We start from the raw sequence: 13,424 nt of genomic DNA, 5'->3' as shown, positions 1-13,424 counted from the left end.
GTGATGGCTCTGCTATCTCCAGGGGTTGGAAACAGATGTTCTGTAAGGTCCCTCCTACCCAAACCACTCAAATTCTGGGATTCTGGGATATGCAAATACCTGGGATCATTTTTTAAGCAAGTCAAGCCAGATTTGCTATTTTAACCCCATGCATTGATCTGATCTGAAGCCCTGCAGTGCAGTGACTCCAGGCACAGTAACTCTCAGTGTGACCCACATTTCCTGCCAGCCAGTATTTTTAGGGAGACATGGCTCTGTTCAGCACAGGGAATGTCTCAAAGTTTCAAACCCATCCACAGTTTGGACACCAGGAGGTTCCACAGCACAATTCCATCATTCCACACAAAGATATGGCACTGCTGGAGGACAAGCTTGGGTTTCCTTCCATTGTATCTGCCTGTAATTTACAGCTGCTGGATGTTTCTTTCTCCTACAGAACCTCCTTTCCTATTGGACAGGATCCTCATCCTGAGCTTTAGCAAAGTAAATTTGGCATAATACTTTCCTCACCTTCTCCCACACAAAAACTTGTAACACTACTTAGAGACAGTTTTACAGTTCTTCATTAATCGTTTCTGCTTTTTTCACAACTATTCCATATTTTATATTTACCCAAGAGTGGTGTGAAAAACACCACAAAGATTCCAGAAATCATGGAATCACAGATTGGTTTCCATGGGAAGAGATGTTAAAGCCCATCCCATTCCACCCCCTGCCATCATCAGGGACACTTTCCACTATCCCAGGCTGCTCCAAGCCTCATCCAACCTGGCATTGGACACTGCCAGGGATGGGCCAGACACAGCTTCTCAGGGCAGTGGTTCAAAAGTGCCCTGAGTGAAAAATTCCACATTTTTCCTCCTGTTCCCTTCCTTTCCTCCCTTAGTGCCTCACACAGACCCCCCTGCTCCTCAATGCTCTCTGTCCATCATCCTTATTCCAAGAAGGATCCAAGACTTTTCTGAGAAAATTTGGTGACCCTGATGCCTTGTGCAGGCTGCCCTGGAGCAGAGGCTGGATGGAGTTCCAGAATAAAGCAGGGATTGATTCAAAGCATCTCCTCCATGCATCCACCTTGGGCAGCACAAGAGCCCAGCCAGGCCTGCACCCAAGATCAACCAAAATGGCCCCAAAATGCACGGCCGGGCACGGGGTCTCTCCCTGGGATCAGTTCTGCTCCATTTGCACCTTGCAGTTCATTGTCCCATTCCAGCTTTAGCCCCTGCAGTCCCACCCTGCTTGTTTTTCTCTCTCCAGCCCACGGGGTTTGTGCTCTTGTATGGATGCCATGGGACAGAAAGAGAGAAACAGCAAGCATTTCTTACAGTAGCTTGTGAGAATTTTTAGGGAGTTGGAAGGATGTAAGAACTTGTTAAGTATAAACAATCTGCAGGTGATTTTCTACTAGAAAGTTAAAACTTAGAAGTTTTTCTACTTTGTCTTTCTGTTCTTCTCAAGGACAGTGTGTGAGGAAGATGTTTTTGTTAGTTAGCCAATCAAAGAGAATCTATCGTATCACTCTATAAAATCTGCACAGTTCTCTTGAATAAAGCCTTCTTTGCTCTTTCTACAATCCTGCCTCCAGCCTCTTTCTGTGTTATTCTTGGTGCAAGAGTGACACTCTTGGGCCTGAGGTTTGGATCATTTGTCCTTGGTGCCCAGCTGGAGCAGGAATTGTTTTGTCTCCCTGCTCTGTGCACAGAGCTCAGCATCTCCTCATATGAAGCTCAGACCCACACACAAAAGCAGCACAGAATGTGAAAATACAAAAGCTGAACCTGAGACATCAGCCCAGCTCTAAGCCCTCTGAATGCCAGCCTGTGGCAGGCAGTGTTACCTGTTGGAGTGTGCTTTTTAGTTTTATTAATGTGCTTGCTGTTTAATTTGTAATTTTGTAATTTCCTTATGCTGTCCTTTTCTCTGCCTTTAGAGTGGCACAGGTTGCCCATTTTGTATTTTATGTTTTAAAAACTAGACTTGTTCCTTTATTGTTATTTAGTTTAGTTAAGTGTTAGTTTTTTGTTTGTTACCTATCTATTTTCTGCCAAGTTTTAAACCCTTTCTATCCATACCCCTGCCCCAGAACTTTCTTTACTCCTCCTTTCACAAAATGCCAGTCTCTCCCTGAACCTGCCCTTTTGCCTAGAAACTTCCTTGTCAGTTTTGTATTCTTTCAAACCCCATTAGTTCACTGAAGCTGTTGTCCTTCCTTGAAATCCTTCATTGGTTTATACACCTTGTATTCCCCACCTCCCCCAGTTTATAAGCTGTTGTTTGCCCCCAGTTCAGGGTCCTGGGACGAGGGGAAGTTTTGCCATCTAACAAAGTTACCCCGAGTTCTACCCCAGGCCTGCGCTGTGGCCCTTTTGTTCCGCTGGGAGCTGGGATTCTGGGGGTCTGCGAGAGGGGACTGTCACCCCCTGTCAGCGTGCACCAGGAGGTGTGGCAGTTACCCTGACGATGTTGGGCAGCACCAGGCCGGGGCTGCTCTCCGTGTCCAGCAGCAGCTGCCGCGCCCCGCGGATGCGCTCCCGGAAATCTCTGGCGTTCAGGGAGCCCACGAGGTCCCTGAGGTGCTCCTCACCCTCCAGGGCGCTGCGAGGGGCTGCTCTGCGAGCGGCCTCCTGGCTCTCCGTGCTGTCCCTGTGGGAAAGGGAAATGGCATTCCACGAGCTGCAACATTCTCTTCAGTAGCAGAAGTAAACACAAAGTTTTACCTTAAATATGGTGAATTTAAAAGAAATCACCTAATAGTAATTATTGTTCCCAAAGTCTTATGTCCACTCTGCTCCAAATGCAGGTGGTTTTGTGACTGGGAACAACTGGGAACTTGCCTTACATCATAGCCACCCCACTGAAATCTGATCAGACTGACAACAAACCCCCACTATTTACTGTCCCCTCATCCACTAGTAACCCCAACACACCTCCCATTGCCACCCCACTACCACAACCAACCCTATCCCAAAAGCCCCAAACTTATTGTAGTTTAAATCTTTATTTCCAGAGTACTTTAAAGGCTGACCCCAGTGCAGCTGTTACCTCAGCAACTCTCCATGCTGAGCTGAAAACCCAACAGCTCTTCCTAGAATATTTAAAACCAAATTCCCTGTGGCACCTGATCTCATTAGGGAGTCATGGAAAGAACCCTAAAACCTGTGGAATCACCTCTCTGTCCAGGTATTTACAGACCATCCAGGCAGTCATTACCTCACTCCTAATTCCTGAACACAAGGCTTGGATGGGGAATGCAATAGCAATCAAAATTGATCAGTAAATGAAGAACCAGTTATTGTTTTGAACTGTGGAGGGTTGTGTTAAAGAACTCTGGTTCTGAAGAGACACTGCAGTCACAGCCCTCTGAACTCTGTGTTCTTGGATGCAGTTTTTGGCTCCCTTTAAATCTGGGAGTGCTTCTTTTTCAACTCATTGAATCACACACCATGGAATGGCTGGGGTTGGAAGGAACCTTCAACCCCACCCAGTGCCACCCCTGCCATGGCAGGGACACCTCCCACTGTCCCAGGGTGTCCCAGCCCCAGTGTCCAGCCTGGCCTTGGGCACTTCAGGGATCCAGGGGCAGCCCCAGCTGCTCTGGCAATTCTGTGCCAGGGCCTGCTCACCCTCCCAGAAAGGATACACTGATGTGTCCTGGGGTGCTCCTCAGTGTTCCTGTATCCCAGATCCAGCTCAGCCAGGGACCCTGTGTGTGTGTGTGTGTGTGTGTGGTGCTGTCCTGGGGGTTTGTAAAATCCCCCCACTCAGGCACTTTGTGGGATTTCTCTGTGTGGTGCTGCCTTTGCAGTTCCTTGCTCTTTGCTCAGGCAGATGTTTGAGCTGCCTTAAGGATGAATTCTGTGAGTGCTTGTCCACAGCTGAGGAATCCCAGCCTGAGCAGAGCAGCCCCACTCCAGACCACTGTGGGCAGCACCAACCAGGGAGAGACAGCCCTGAGTGGCCCCTGCCCTGCCTGCCCTGCTGTGGGGAGGAGCTGATGCTGGATGAGCTGCCAGGCCTTTGTCTGCTGTGGAACTGCTCCACCAGGCTTCCCAAGAGGGATCTGACACCAGCTTGTCCCTTTGTCCAAAGCCCAAGGCCATCCCTGATAACAATGTGTATTTCCAGTATTTTGGGTCTCTTCTTTGTCCTGGGGAGTTAATGAGATTTAGCACTTTGCTATCCAGCAGTTATTTACATTTTTCCACCCTGCCTGTTGGGATTCCATTAAAAAACTGCTATTTTTTTCACTTATATCTACTCATATCTCATTCCTTATTGGCAGAAATGGATTGATTGGAATCAAGGAATCAAGGGGAGGTCATTGCTCATTTCAGTGTCCACCTCACTAAACTGTCTCAAAGCAAGCCAAAGTGACAGTGCTGAGGAGGCCCCAGCACAGCACCAGCCAGCAGAGGGTGGGAGGTGACACATTCTCCTCACTGGAGGAACCAGCAAGACATGGAAGCAGCTGTGTGGCTGCAGAGCTGACAACCTCCAGGACACCCCTGAGCAAGGCAAGGGGCCAACACTCTCCCTCTGCACTGGCTGGTGGATGGTGCTCTAAGGGAGTGGCTGGAAAGGTGGAAAAATGAAAATTGGCAGCACAGAGGGAAACCGATTTGGCTGCTGGAGAATGGCAGAACATCCCTGGCCAGGTAGAGGGGCTGACAGTGAAAGTCCATCCTGTGCCTCAGAGTTGGGCTGGTGAGGAGCACCACAACAGCAACAGCTGGGTCAGGCTGCAGAGTGAAGTGTCAAGGGTAGAGCTGGACTGCAAACAAGGGAGAGTTATTTCCAACTTGGTGGGGCCTCAGGTCACTGGGGAAGAGGTGACACCTCTACATGGGCACGAGACCAAGGGGTGGCCTTTACCATGGACACTATCCTGGGTAATCCATGACTGGATCTGTTGGGAAGGATGAAAGTTTGACAAGAAAGTCTCACAGATATGTGTGTGTGCTTGGCAGAAAGATTTTTGAATGTAGAGTCTGAAGAAGGAATAGAGATGGAAGCAAGTTTTGATATAGAAGAAAAGAATTGCTGAGCCAGCCTCACTGGATAACCAAGGAGGCAAAGGGTCTGTGAGTTAGAAGGGGTTTTTATGGCTCAGAGCAAAGGATAAACCCACCCCAAACAAGAAGATGTTTTCACCAAGCACAAAGAGAGCACAGGCAAACAAGGCAGCAAATGTGGCAAGGAGAAAAAAGGTCTCAGAATTTTCCAGTGCAAGAAAACTGCAAAACAACTCCCAGCTGAAACTGTAATGTGCTGACTTTGAGTGATTGGAGAACAGCACCATGAATATGGGAATTACAGCAGTTATGATGGGCTGTAGGTAAAAGTTAAGGGATAGATTGGTTCTACTGGATGAAGATGCTCAGCAAAGAAAAGTCTCCAATGCATTGTACCCTAAACTAAGGGTGCCCAGGGCTGCCTGCAGCTGGAGCTGACAGCTGTGGGCACAGCTCTGTCACCCACGGCCCTGGGCTGCTGGGACACCTTGGATCCAATGAACTGCATTTGGGAGAGCCCCTGCAGTCCCACATCCCTCAGTCAGGCTCTTACATGGATCCATGAAATGTGAGCTGCCATCAAGACCAAGTGGGACAAATCCTGTGTCTGGGGTCTCAGGATAACTCTGGGGAGGCCCTGTGGTGCACACAGATGCAGGAGGGTGGGAAATACTGTGTGGATGGATTCTGCCTCCAGCAAAGATAAACCCATCCATGGGGCTGCCTCTGCTCAGGGGCCTGGCTGCACCTGGTGGGTGATGCAGAAATGTCTTGGGTACCTCAGGGGGATTGACTGGGGGTGAGAAGGGCCTGTAATGCTGCAATGCCTGGGCACCCCTGGCTGCTCTAGGTCACTGCCACTGCAAGGTTTAACTCCCATGGGCTGCTCCAGTCCTACCAGCACTACCTGGGATATGCTGGGTGGGCAGTGACCACTGAAATAATTGTACTTGTGTGTGTATATATATATATATATATATATATACATATACATATGTATATACATATATATACATATATATATACATATATATAATATATATACATGTATCTATATACATATATACAAATACACATATACATATATATATACACACATATATATCTATATACATATATATACACACACACACATATATATATACACACACATACACGTATAATGTATAGATATGTGTGTTTAAAGTAAATATGTACTGGTTTGGGCATCAATCAGATGATATGAAAGAAGGGGTGGAATGTCCTGGGATAATCCATAATGTCACTGTGTTCATATCTATCTGAGAATAAAAATTGCTACTGTATATCCAAGACCTAAAAAAGGTCAATATAAAACCTGTAAGAAGATAAAACAAAACTAAAAATGGTCAGAGTATGACCTAAACCCTCCAGCATTCCCAGTCAGGGTCTAAGTAAGTCCTTGGTGTCCAAAGTTGTGTAGAAATGAGTGATTTGTGCTGTGGCTCCAACCAGGAATGGTTTTTCCATGAGTCTGAACAGCAACATCTGGGATGATGCTGCCATGGATCCATTGGATCTCCATTGCCAGAGCAGCTGGGCTGCCCTGGGTCCCTGGCAGTGCCCAAGGCCAGGCTGGACAGGGCCTGGAGCAGCCTGGGACAGTGGGAGGTGTCCCTGCCATGGCAGGGGTGGTGCTGGGTGGGGTTTAGGGTCCTTCTAACCCCAACCATTCCATGATTCTGTGATTCCATCCTGTGCATTCCAGGTGGTTTGTGTACTCTGTGTATCTCACAGATGGTCAGTACACAAGTTAACTTCAAAATGCACATAATCATTTTAATAGAACTGGTCACTCTGTTTAAGAGTTTCTCTGGAACAGATCAGTACTCTGCTTTTCCTTGAGGGATGTTTAACTTTCCCAGCCCTGTGTGGCTGTTTCTGTGCTCCCTCCTTAGCCAGGTTCCTCACAGGATAATGGAGCTCATTACCTGTCTGGCACGATGGGAGCATCTCTGCAAGTAGAGGATGACCTCAAATGTCCAACATTTCCAGTCTGGGAACGCCTTCCTTTGGCTGAGGGTGTATCCAAGGGCATCTCCCCCAGGCCCTGCACAAAGGCACAGCAGGAATTCATGGAGCAGGGGAACCACAGGGAATCACTGTGGCTGCAGTGCTGCAATTCTCTACACCCAAGAGCCCCCAGGACACCTCCAGCTGCCCCAGGTGCTACACAAGAGCTTTCCCACACACCTTCTCTCGTAGGCTGCCAACAGTTTCCTTAATGTAAGGCAAATCCTTGGGGGGCACAAACTTCTCCAGGATTTTATCCAAGTCAGGATGAGCCATCATGCTGAAGAGCATCCTCCGCCCATAGTACCTGCAGGAGAGCACCAGGACATCCAGAACAGGGACTGGCTTTGTCATTCCAGGTGTGTGATTCAAAATGGAAAGGTGCAGGGAGGTTGTGTCCAGGGAAGGGAATGGGGCCCCAGGAGAGGCTGAGGGAGCTGGGCAGGGGCTGCAGAATCCCTGAGGGAGCCGGGCAGGGGCTGCAGAATCCCTGAGGGAGCTGGGCAGGGGCTCAGCCTGGAGCAAAGGAGGCTCAGGGGCCCTTGTGGCTCTGCACAGCTCCTGCCAGGAGGGCACAGCCGGGGGGGTCGGGCTCTGCTCCAGGGCACAGGGACAGGAGCAGAGGGAACGGCCTCAGGCTGGGGCAGGGCAGCTCAGGGTGGGCACAGCAGGAATTTCCCCATGGAAAGGGGGCTCAGGCCTTGGCACTGCCCAGGGAGGGTTGCAGTGCCCAGTCACTGTTATTGGAGCTCTTTTCCAACCTCAGTGATTCCAGGACTCTGAGATTGCTGACTCCCCTTTCCAATCCTCCCTCAGAGGATGTGCTCAAGGACCACTTTAATTAACTGAGCAAATTAATGAGAACAGCCTTCCAGTTCTGCTGGCTTTAACCAGGGTGGTCCAGCCTTGTCAACCAGAGACATGGATCAGCTCCAGGTGTGGATTCCAGAGCCAGCATTCCCTGTGTGGCTGCCTCTCCTCTGTGCCCAGCACAGCACATCCTGTGAGCCCCTCTGCTCCTGCAGCCAGGGTGTGTGGGAGGTATCCAGGTGATTGCTGCCACAGGCACCACCCTAACAGTCCCACCAGTGCTGGCACAGCAGCTGCACTCAAAGATTTGTTTGGAAGGGACCTTAAATCCCATCCCCTTCCACCTCTGCCATGGGCCCATGGGCAGGGACACCTCCCACTAGCCTGGGGTGCTCCAGGCCCATCCAACCCTTACTGCTCCCTCAGTCTTTTCCCTCCTAACCCATCCTGTCCTGAGGGCACAGCCCCAGAGGCAGCTGGGCTGTGTCCCCAGGGACTGCTCACCCCACAGCCCCAGGGAGTGCTCACCCCACAGCCCCAGAGGAGCTGTTCCCTGTCCCTAGGCCCTGCTCACCCCACAGCCCCAGAGGAGCTGTTCCCTGTCCCCAGGCCCTGCTCACCCCCCAGCCAGAGGAGCTGTTCCCTGTCCCCAGGCCCTGCTCACCCCACAGCCCCAGGGGCTGTTCCCTGTCCCCAGGCCCTGCTCACCCCCCAGCCAGAGGAGCTGTTCCCTGTCCCCAGGCCCTGCTCACCCCATAGCCTCAGGGGCTGTTCCCTGTCCCCAGGCCCTGCTCACCCCATAGCCTCAGGCCCTGCTCACCCCACACCTCACAGTCTGTTCCCCGTCCCCAGGCCCTGCTCAGCCCACAGCCCCAGGGGCTCAGGGCACAGTTCCCTGTCCCCAGCTCTGCTCACCCCCCAGCCAGAGGAGCTGTTCCCTGTCCCCAGCTCTGCTCACCCCCCAGCCCCAGGGGCTCAGGGCACAGTTCCCTGTCCCCAGCTCTGCTCACCGTGTCTGCTGGGAGCTGTCCTGCACAAACCTGGCCATGGCGGGCAGCAGCCGCTCAGCCACGGGCCGGCCCCCGGCCAGGACGCGCTCGGGGCCCAGGCGCTCCACGATGTCCCCCAGGTGCTGGGCTGTGCATCTCCTCACGGCCGAGTGCAGGTGGCTGGGGAGGCAGGGAGACAGCCTGAGGGACAGCCCTGCAGGGCTGCTCACAGCCCCACCCGCCCTGCCGGCCAAACAAACCCCGGGAGCACGGGAAGGGCTGGAAGGGACCTCCAGGCCCATCCCCTGCCAGCCCTGCCATGGCAGGGACACCTTCCAATAATCCCTGGACTCAGGCAGGGATTAATCCAGGGGAGTTTAGAATTTCAGTTCTAGTTTTCATTCAGATAATTTCATTTTACAAAGCATATGGCTGTTCTTTCAATGAGCTCTACCAAAAATCAGCCCCTGTGCTCAGAGACACATCCTGGGCACTTGACTAAAACTGACTAAAGCAAATTGACTTGAGATCACTTTAAAATTGACTAAAGCAGTGTTCAATCGACTCCTAAAGATCCTGTAGACCCTGCTTTGTACAAAATAAACACCTGTGCTGATGCAAAGGAGAGAAGAGCCAGAATCAGCTTTCCAACTCGTGCAGCAAATGATCCTTTTATCTAAATCCTGCTGCCCCTGCTGGTCCCACTTGTGTTCAGGAACAAAATCCTGCAAACTCTAACATCTCCAATTTTCTATTTGGATTAAAAATGCTACTTTGAGGACAATTTGTAACTCCTGCTGCACTTTCAAGGGGAAAACAAAAATTGAGAGGCTGAGAGACCTCACTCCATGAAGCAAACAAGCCCCTGCTCATGGAAACAGCTGGAAAACATTTGTGTGCACACAACACCCTAGAGTTAAACACAGTGCATACAGGTAAGAAACAGGATTTTAAAATTCCTGAAGTAAAATCCCTCTCAGCTCTATCCCTGGAATCATGCTCTTGGATCACGAATCTGCTCACAGAATCCCAGACTGGGTTGGGAAAGAACCTTAAAGCTCATCTTGTTCCAAGCCCTGCCATGGGCAGGGACACCTCCCACTGGAATTATTCTTGTTGGCAAAGTCAAACCCAACTTTGGAGCTGATGAAGAATCAGCATTTCTGTCTAGTCAGGGCTGCCAGCCTAAGAGCCATGATCACAGAGGGCTGGAAAGGAGCTGAGCAGAAACCAGGTGCATTTTAGGAGGTGCCATGAATTGTAAGTGACACCATAATTGAAGGATTGTGTTGTGGTGAATTTAAGCAACTCAGCCCAACTTAGACAGAACATCCCTTGTGGAATTACAGTTGTTTCAAACGATCCTTTTCACTTCCTACTGAGACACAGATTTCCCCCCTGAAGGGTGATTCCATATTCCTGTCAGAGCCTCTGGAGCTGGAGCTGCCCTGTGCTCCAGGAGCTTTCCTGCTGACATGGCCAGAGCTTCCTAAAGCCAGGCCTAGAAAAGCTGCCCCTTTAGGCCATGCCCTGCTGTGTGATCCATTAAAAACATCCTGTACTCCATGAACTAGGAAAGTCTGAGCTATGAACAGATTAATCTGTGCCCAAATGCTGTCTTTAGCTCAGTTCTGATGCCTCAGATAGCAGAAAACCTGTACAAACTCACCAAGGGGAGGGGACAAATCCCTACAGAAAACCCCTGAGCAGGTGAGTTTGGATCCCAGGGAAGGTGAGGAGGTCTGGCAGAGACAGCTCTGCCCAGGAGGGCCAAGGGTCTGAGGCCAAGAAGGGAGAACCCAAACAGGGCACTGCCCCTTGCTGCTGAATGAAGCCATGGGCAGCTCCTGCCTGCTGCTCCTGAATCCACAAAGTCATGGAATCAGCCTGCTTTGGCTTGGGAGGGACCACAAATCCATGGGCAGGGACACCTTCCCCTATCCCAGGCTGCTCCAAGCCCTGTCCAGCCTGGCCTTGGACACTTCCAGGGGTGGGGCATCCACCCCAGGTCAGTCTGAACCCCAATAATTCAGAAAGAATGGAAATCCCAAGGGTGACTTTTGTCTTTCAGTTTAAAGAGCAGGAAACTGCAGCAGAGCTGTCAGGAGACAGAATCCATGTATCCCCCAGCAGGCAGCTGCCCAGGAAACAAAAGAGAACATTTTCAACTCTGAGGATTGGAGCTGTGCAGGAAATCTGTGGAGAGATTTTGAATGGAGCACCTGAAATGTGTCATGAAGGGAAATGGAGCCTGGGAAATGTCACCAAGGGGTGGCAGAGAAGAGAGGAAGCACCAGGGGGTGCACCCAGCTGGGATGTGGTGAGCAGTGAATGAGGATGGAAAAGGAAAACAGACTGATCAGGGACAGGGAAAGAAGGGAATTAACTCCACAGAAGAATGGCACTGAGAAGGAAATTGAAATGCAGACACAAAGGCTCAGCCTAGAGAGGAGGAATCAAGCAAGATAGGTGCAGCTAGAGAAAGGGAAGTTATAAATCAGTTTTCTAAATAAGGAGAGGTGCTGAAAAGTGGCCAAGGCAGGAACTGACTGCAGAGCAAAGGAGGAAAATAAAGAACATTATGTCAGCTTTACCAGGCAAAGCAAAACAGCAGCTCCCCAAGAATATACAGTAACAGCAAATAAAATCACTGAAGTGGTGCAAAATAGCCAGAAAATACACCAAAATCAACAGCCAACCTCTTACATAATGCACAGAAAGGAACAGAGGGGCTTTAATTCAATTTATGCAAACAAGCATTGCCCTGGGTAGAGGTTTAGCACAGCTGATTTACTGGTTTTCAAATTTCTGTCTACTGTACTCTGATTTGATGGTAAAAAGCCTACATTTGATAAATTTACTCTATTCACAATATTCTTTATAAAGTCTTTATAGGAATTACCTTTGCCCTCCATTTATAAGAGAACAAAGTGCACGTGCTGGAGTCACATTATTAACCATGGCCTTCAGTGCCTTGTCTACCTCTTCCCTTATAAAAGTGTTGGATTCCCCAGCTTTGTGCAAAAGGACTTTTACTGCATTATCTAGTTCTTGATCCATGCTCTTTTTCAGGTGGGTGAACAAATCCCCTAAACAGACCACAGCAGCTCGAGAAACACCTGAGCGTAAATTCTTGACCTGCACACAGGAAAAACCCAAAAAACAATGAATAATGTTGATCAGAGAGACTTCAAAATAAATATTCATGTTTGCCCTTTGTAACTTTTAAGTAACATTACAAACAATTGAGAAACACATTACTAACTTGATTCACAATGTGTGAGAATTAAAATGCACACTCATAAAAATGTTATAAAGTTAAAATCTACATTCTCTCAGCCTCTGAGTCTCAAATCATCCTTGAGACTGCTCAGTTGATAAAAACTCACCAGAGGTGAGCATAAATCATTTCAGAGAGCTGTAAAATACATATATACACACAGAGGGCCAGTGGAATATTCTGATAGGAAAATTTAACCTCTTGAGCCACAGCCAGAGTTGTTTCATGGAGCTTTGCAGTCAAAATAGGGGCATGGTAGGCAGACAAGCACCTGACAAAGTTCAGACCTTCAATTTTCTTCTCCCTGTGTGAAAAAATAATATTTAAATTCCATCCATTTGAAAAATCTCATTAAAATATTCAAATGTGGAATTCTAAGGAATCAAATGGCAAACAAATCAGATGGTAAAATAAAGCAATGAGAAATAATCCCAGAATGGTTTGGGTTCAAAAGGACCTCAAAGCCCTCCCACTGGCACCCCTGCCATGGCAGGGACACCTCCCACTGTCCCAGGGTGTCCCAACCCCAGTGTCCAGCCTGGCCTTGGGCACTGCCAGGGATCCAGGGGCAGCCCCAGCTGCTCTGGGCACCTGTGCCAGGGCCTGCCCACCCTGCCAGGCAAGAAATAGAGCAGGAAACTCTCTCCAAACAAATCTGCCTTTTCCTATGGGACTGTTCCAGCCCTGCAGCCTCTCCCACAGCTCTGCTCCCAGCTGGCACCAGTGGCAATTAAAGGATCTGTTTCCTTCCCCAGACTGAAGGGAGCAGCTCTGTAAGCACATCCCAAGTCAGGAGGCACCCAAGAGATGCTTTTATTCCACACAAAGCACCGAGGATGAGCTGCTAATTCCACACAGAGCACCTAAAGGAGCTTCTCATTCCAGATAGAGCCCCAAGGCTAGGCTGGTAATTCACAGAGAGCCCCAAGGCTGGGCTGCTGATTTTACACAGAGTTCCAAGGTTGGGCTGCTGATTTTACACAGAGAATCAAGGCTGGGCTTTGCTGATTTTACACAGAATTCCAAGGTTGGGCTGCTGATTTTACACAGAGAATCAAGGCTGGGCTGCTGGTTCCACACAGAGCCCCAAGGCTGGGCTGCTGATTTTACACAGAGAATCAAGGCTGGGCTGCTGGTTCCACACAGAGCCCCAGGAAGGTGTTGGTGGTGCCTCTCCAGCCCTTCTACTCAAACTCTCCAAGCCTCTGGAGGCCCAGTTCCCAGCCCTAATTTACAAAGCTCCTTTCATCTCAAACTTGACTGAACCCCCCTGTCAGATTCAGTCCTTTTCTGACCCAGAGA

General features: G+C 49.6%; 1 protein-coding gene across 7 annotated transcripts in view; it reads right to left on the bottom strand.

Moving 5' to 3' along the window:
- Positions 1 to 13,424, bottom strand: part of TOGARAM1 (TOG array regulator of axonemal microtubules 1) — a 37,681-nt gene that overhangs the window by 3,689 nt on the left and 20,568 nt on the right. For all 7 annotated transcript variants that reach the window (XM_071426018.1, XM_071426020.1, XM_071426021.1 and 4 more), the window contains 6 exons: positions 12,321 to 12,426; positions 11,745 to 11,980; positions 8,864 to 9,022; positions 7,224 to 7,350; positions 6,962 to 7,080; positions 2,454 to 2,643 (listed from right to left, as the gene is read on the bottom strand). In XM_071426018.1, coding sequence (XP_071282119.1) covers positions 2,454 to 2,643; positions 6,962 to 7,080; positions 7,224 to 7,350; positions 8,864 to 9,022; positions 11,745 to 11,980; positions 12,321 to 12,426 — 937 coding nt within the window. The remainder of the gene's footprint in view (positions 1 to 2,453; positions 2,644 to 6,961; positions 7,081 to 7,223; positions 7,351 to 8,863; positions 9,023 to 11,744; positions 11,981 to 12,320; positions 12,427 to 13,424) is intronic.

Source organism: Agelaius tricolor, unplaced genomic scaffold (assembly GCF_023055355.1).
Source record: "Agelaius tricolor isolate 1412-34295 unplaced genomic scaffold, bAgeTri1.0.p SCAF_5, whole genome shotgun sequence".
In the NCBI taxonomy this organism is placed as follows: Eukaryota; Metazoa; Chordata; class Aves; order Passeriformes; family Icteridae; genus Agelaius; species Agelaius tricolor.
The sequence above is the reverse complement of the archived record's forward strand: the minus strand, read 5'-3'. Positions and strand labels throughout refer to the sequence as shown.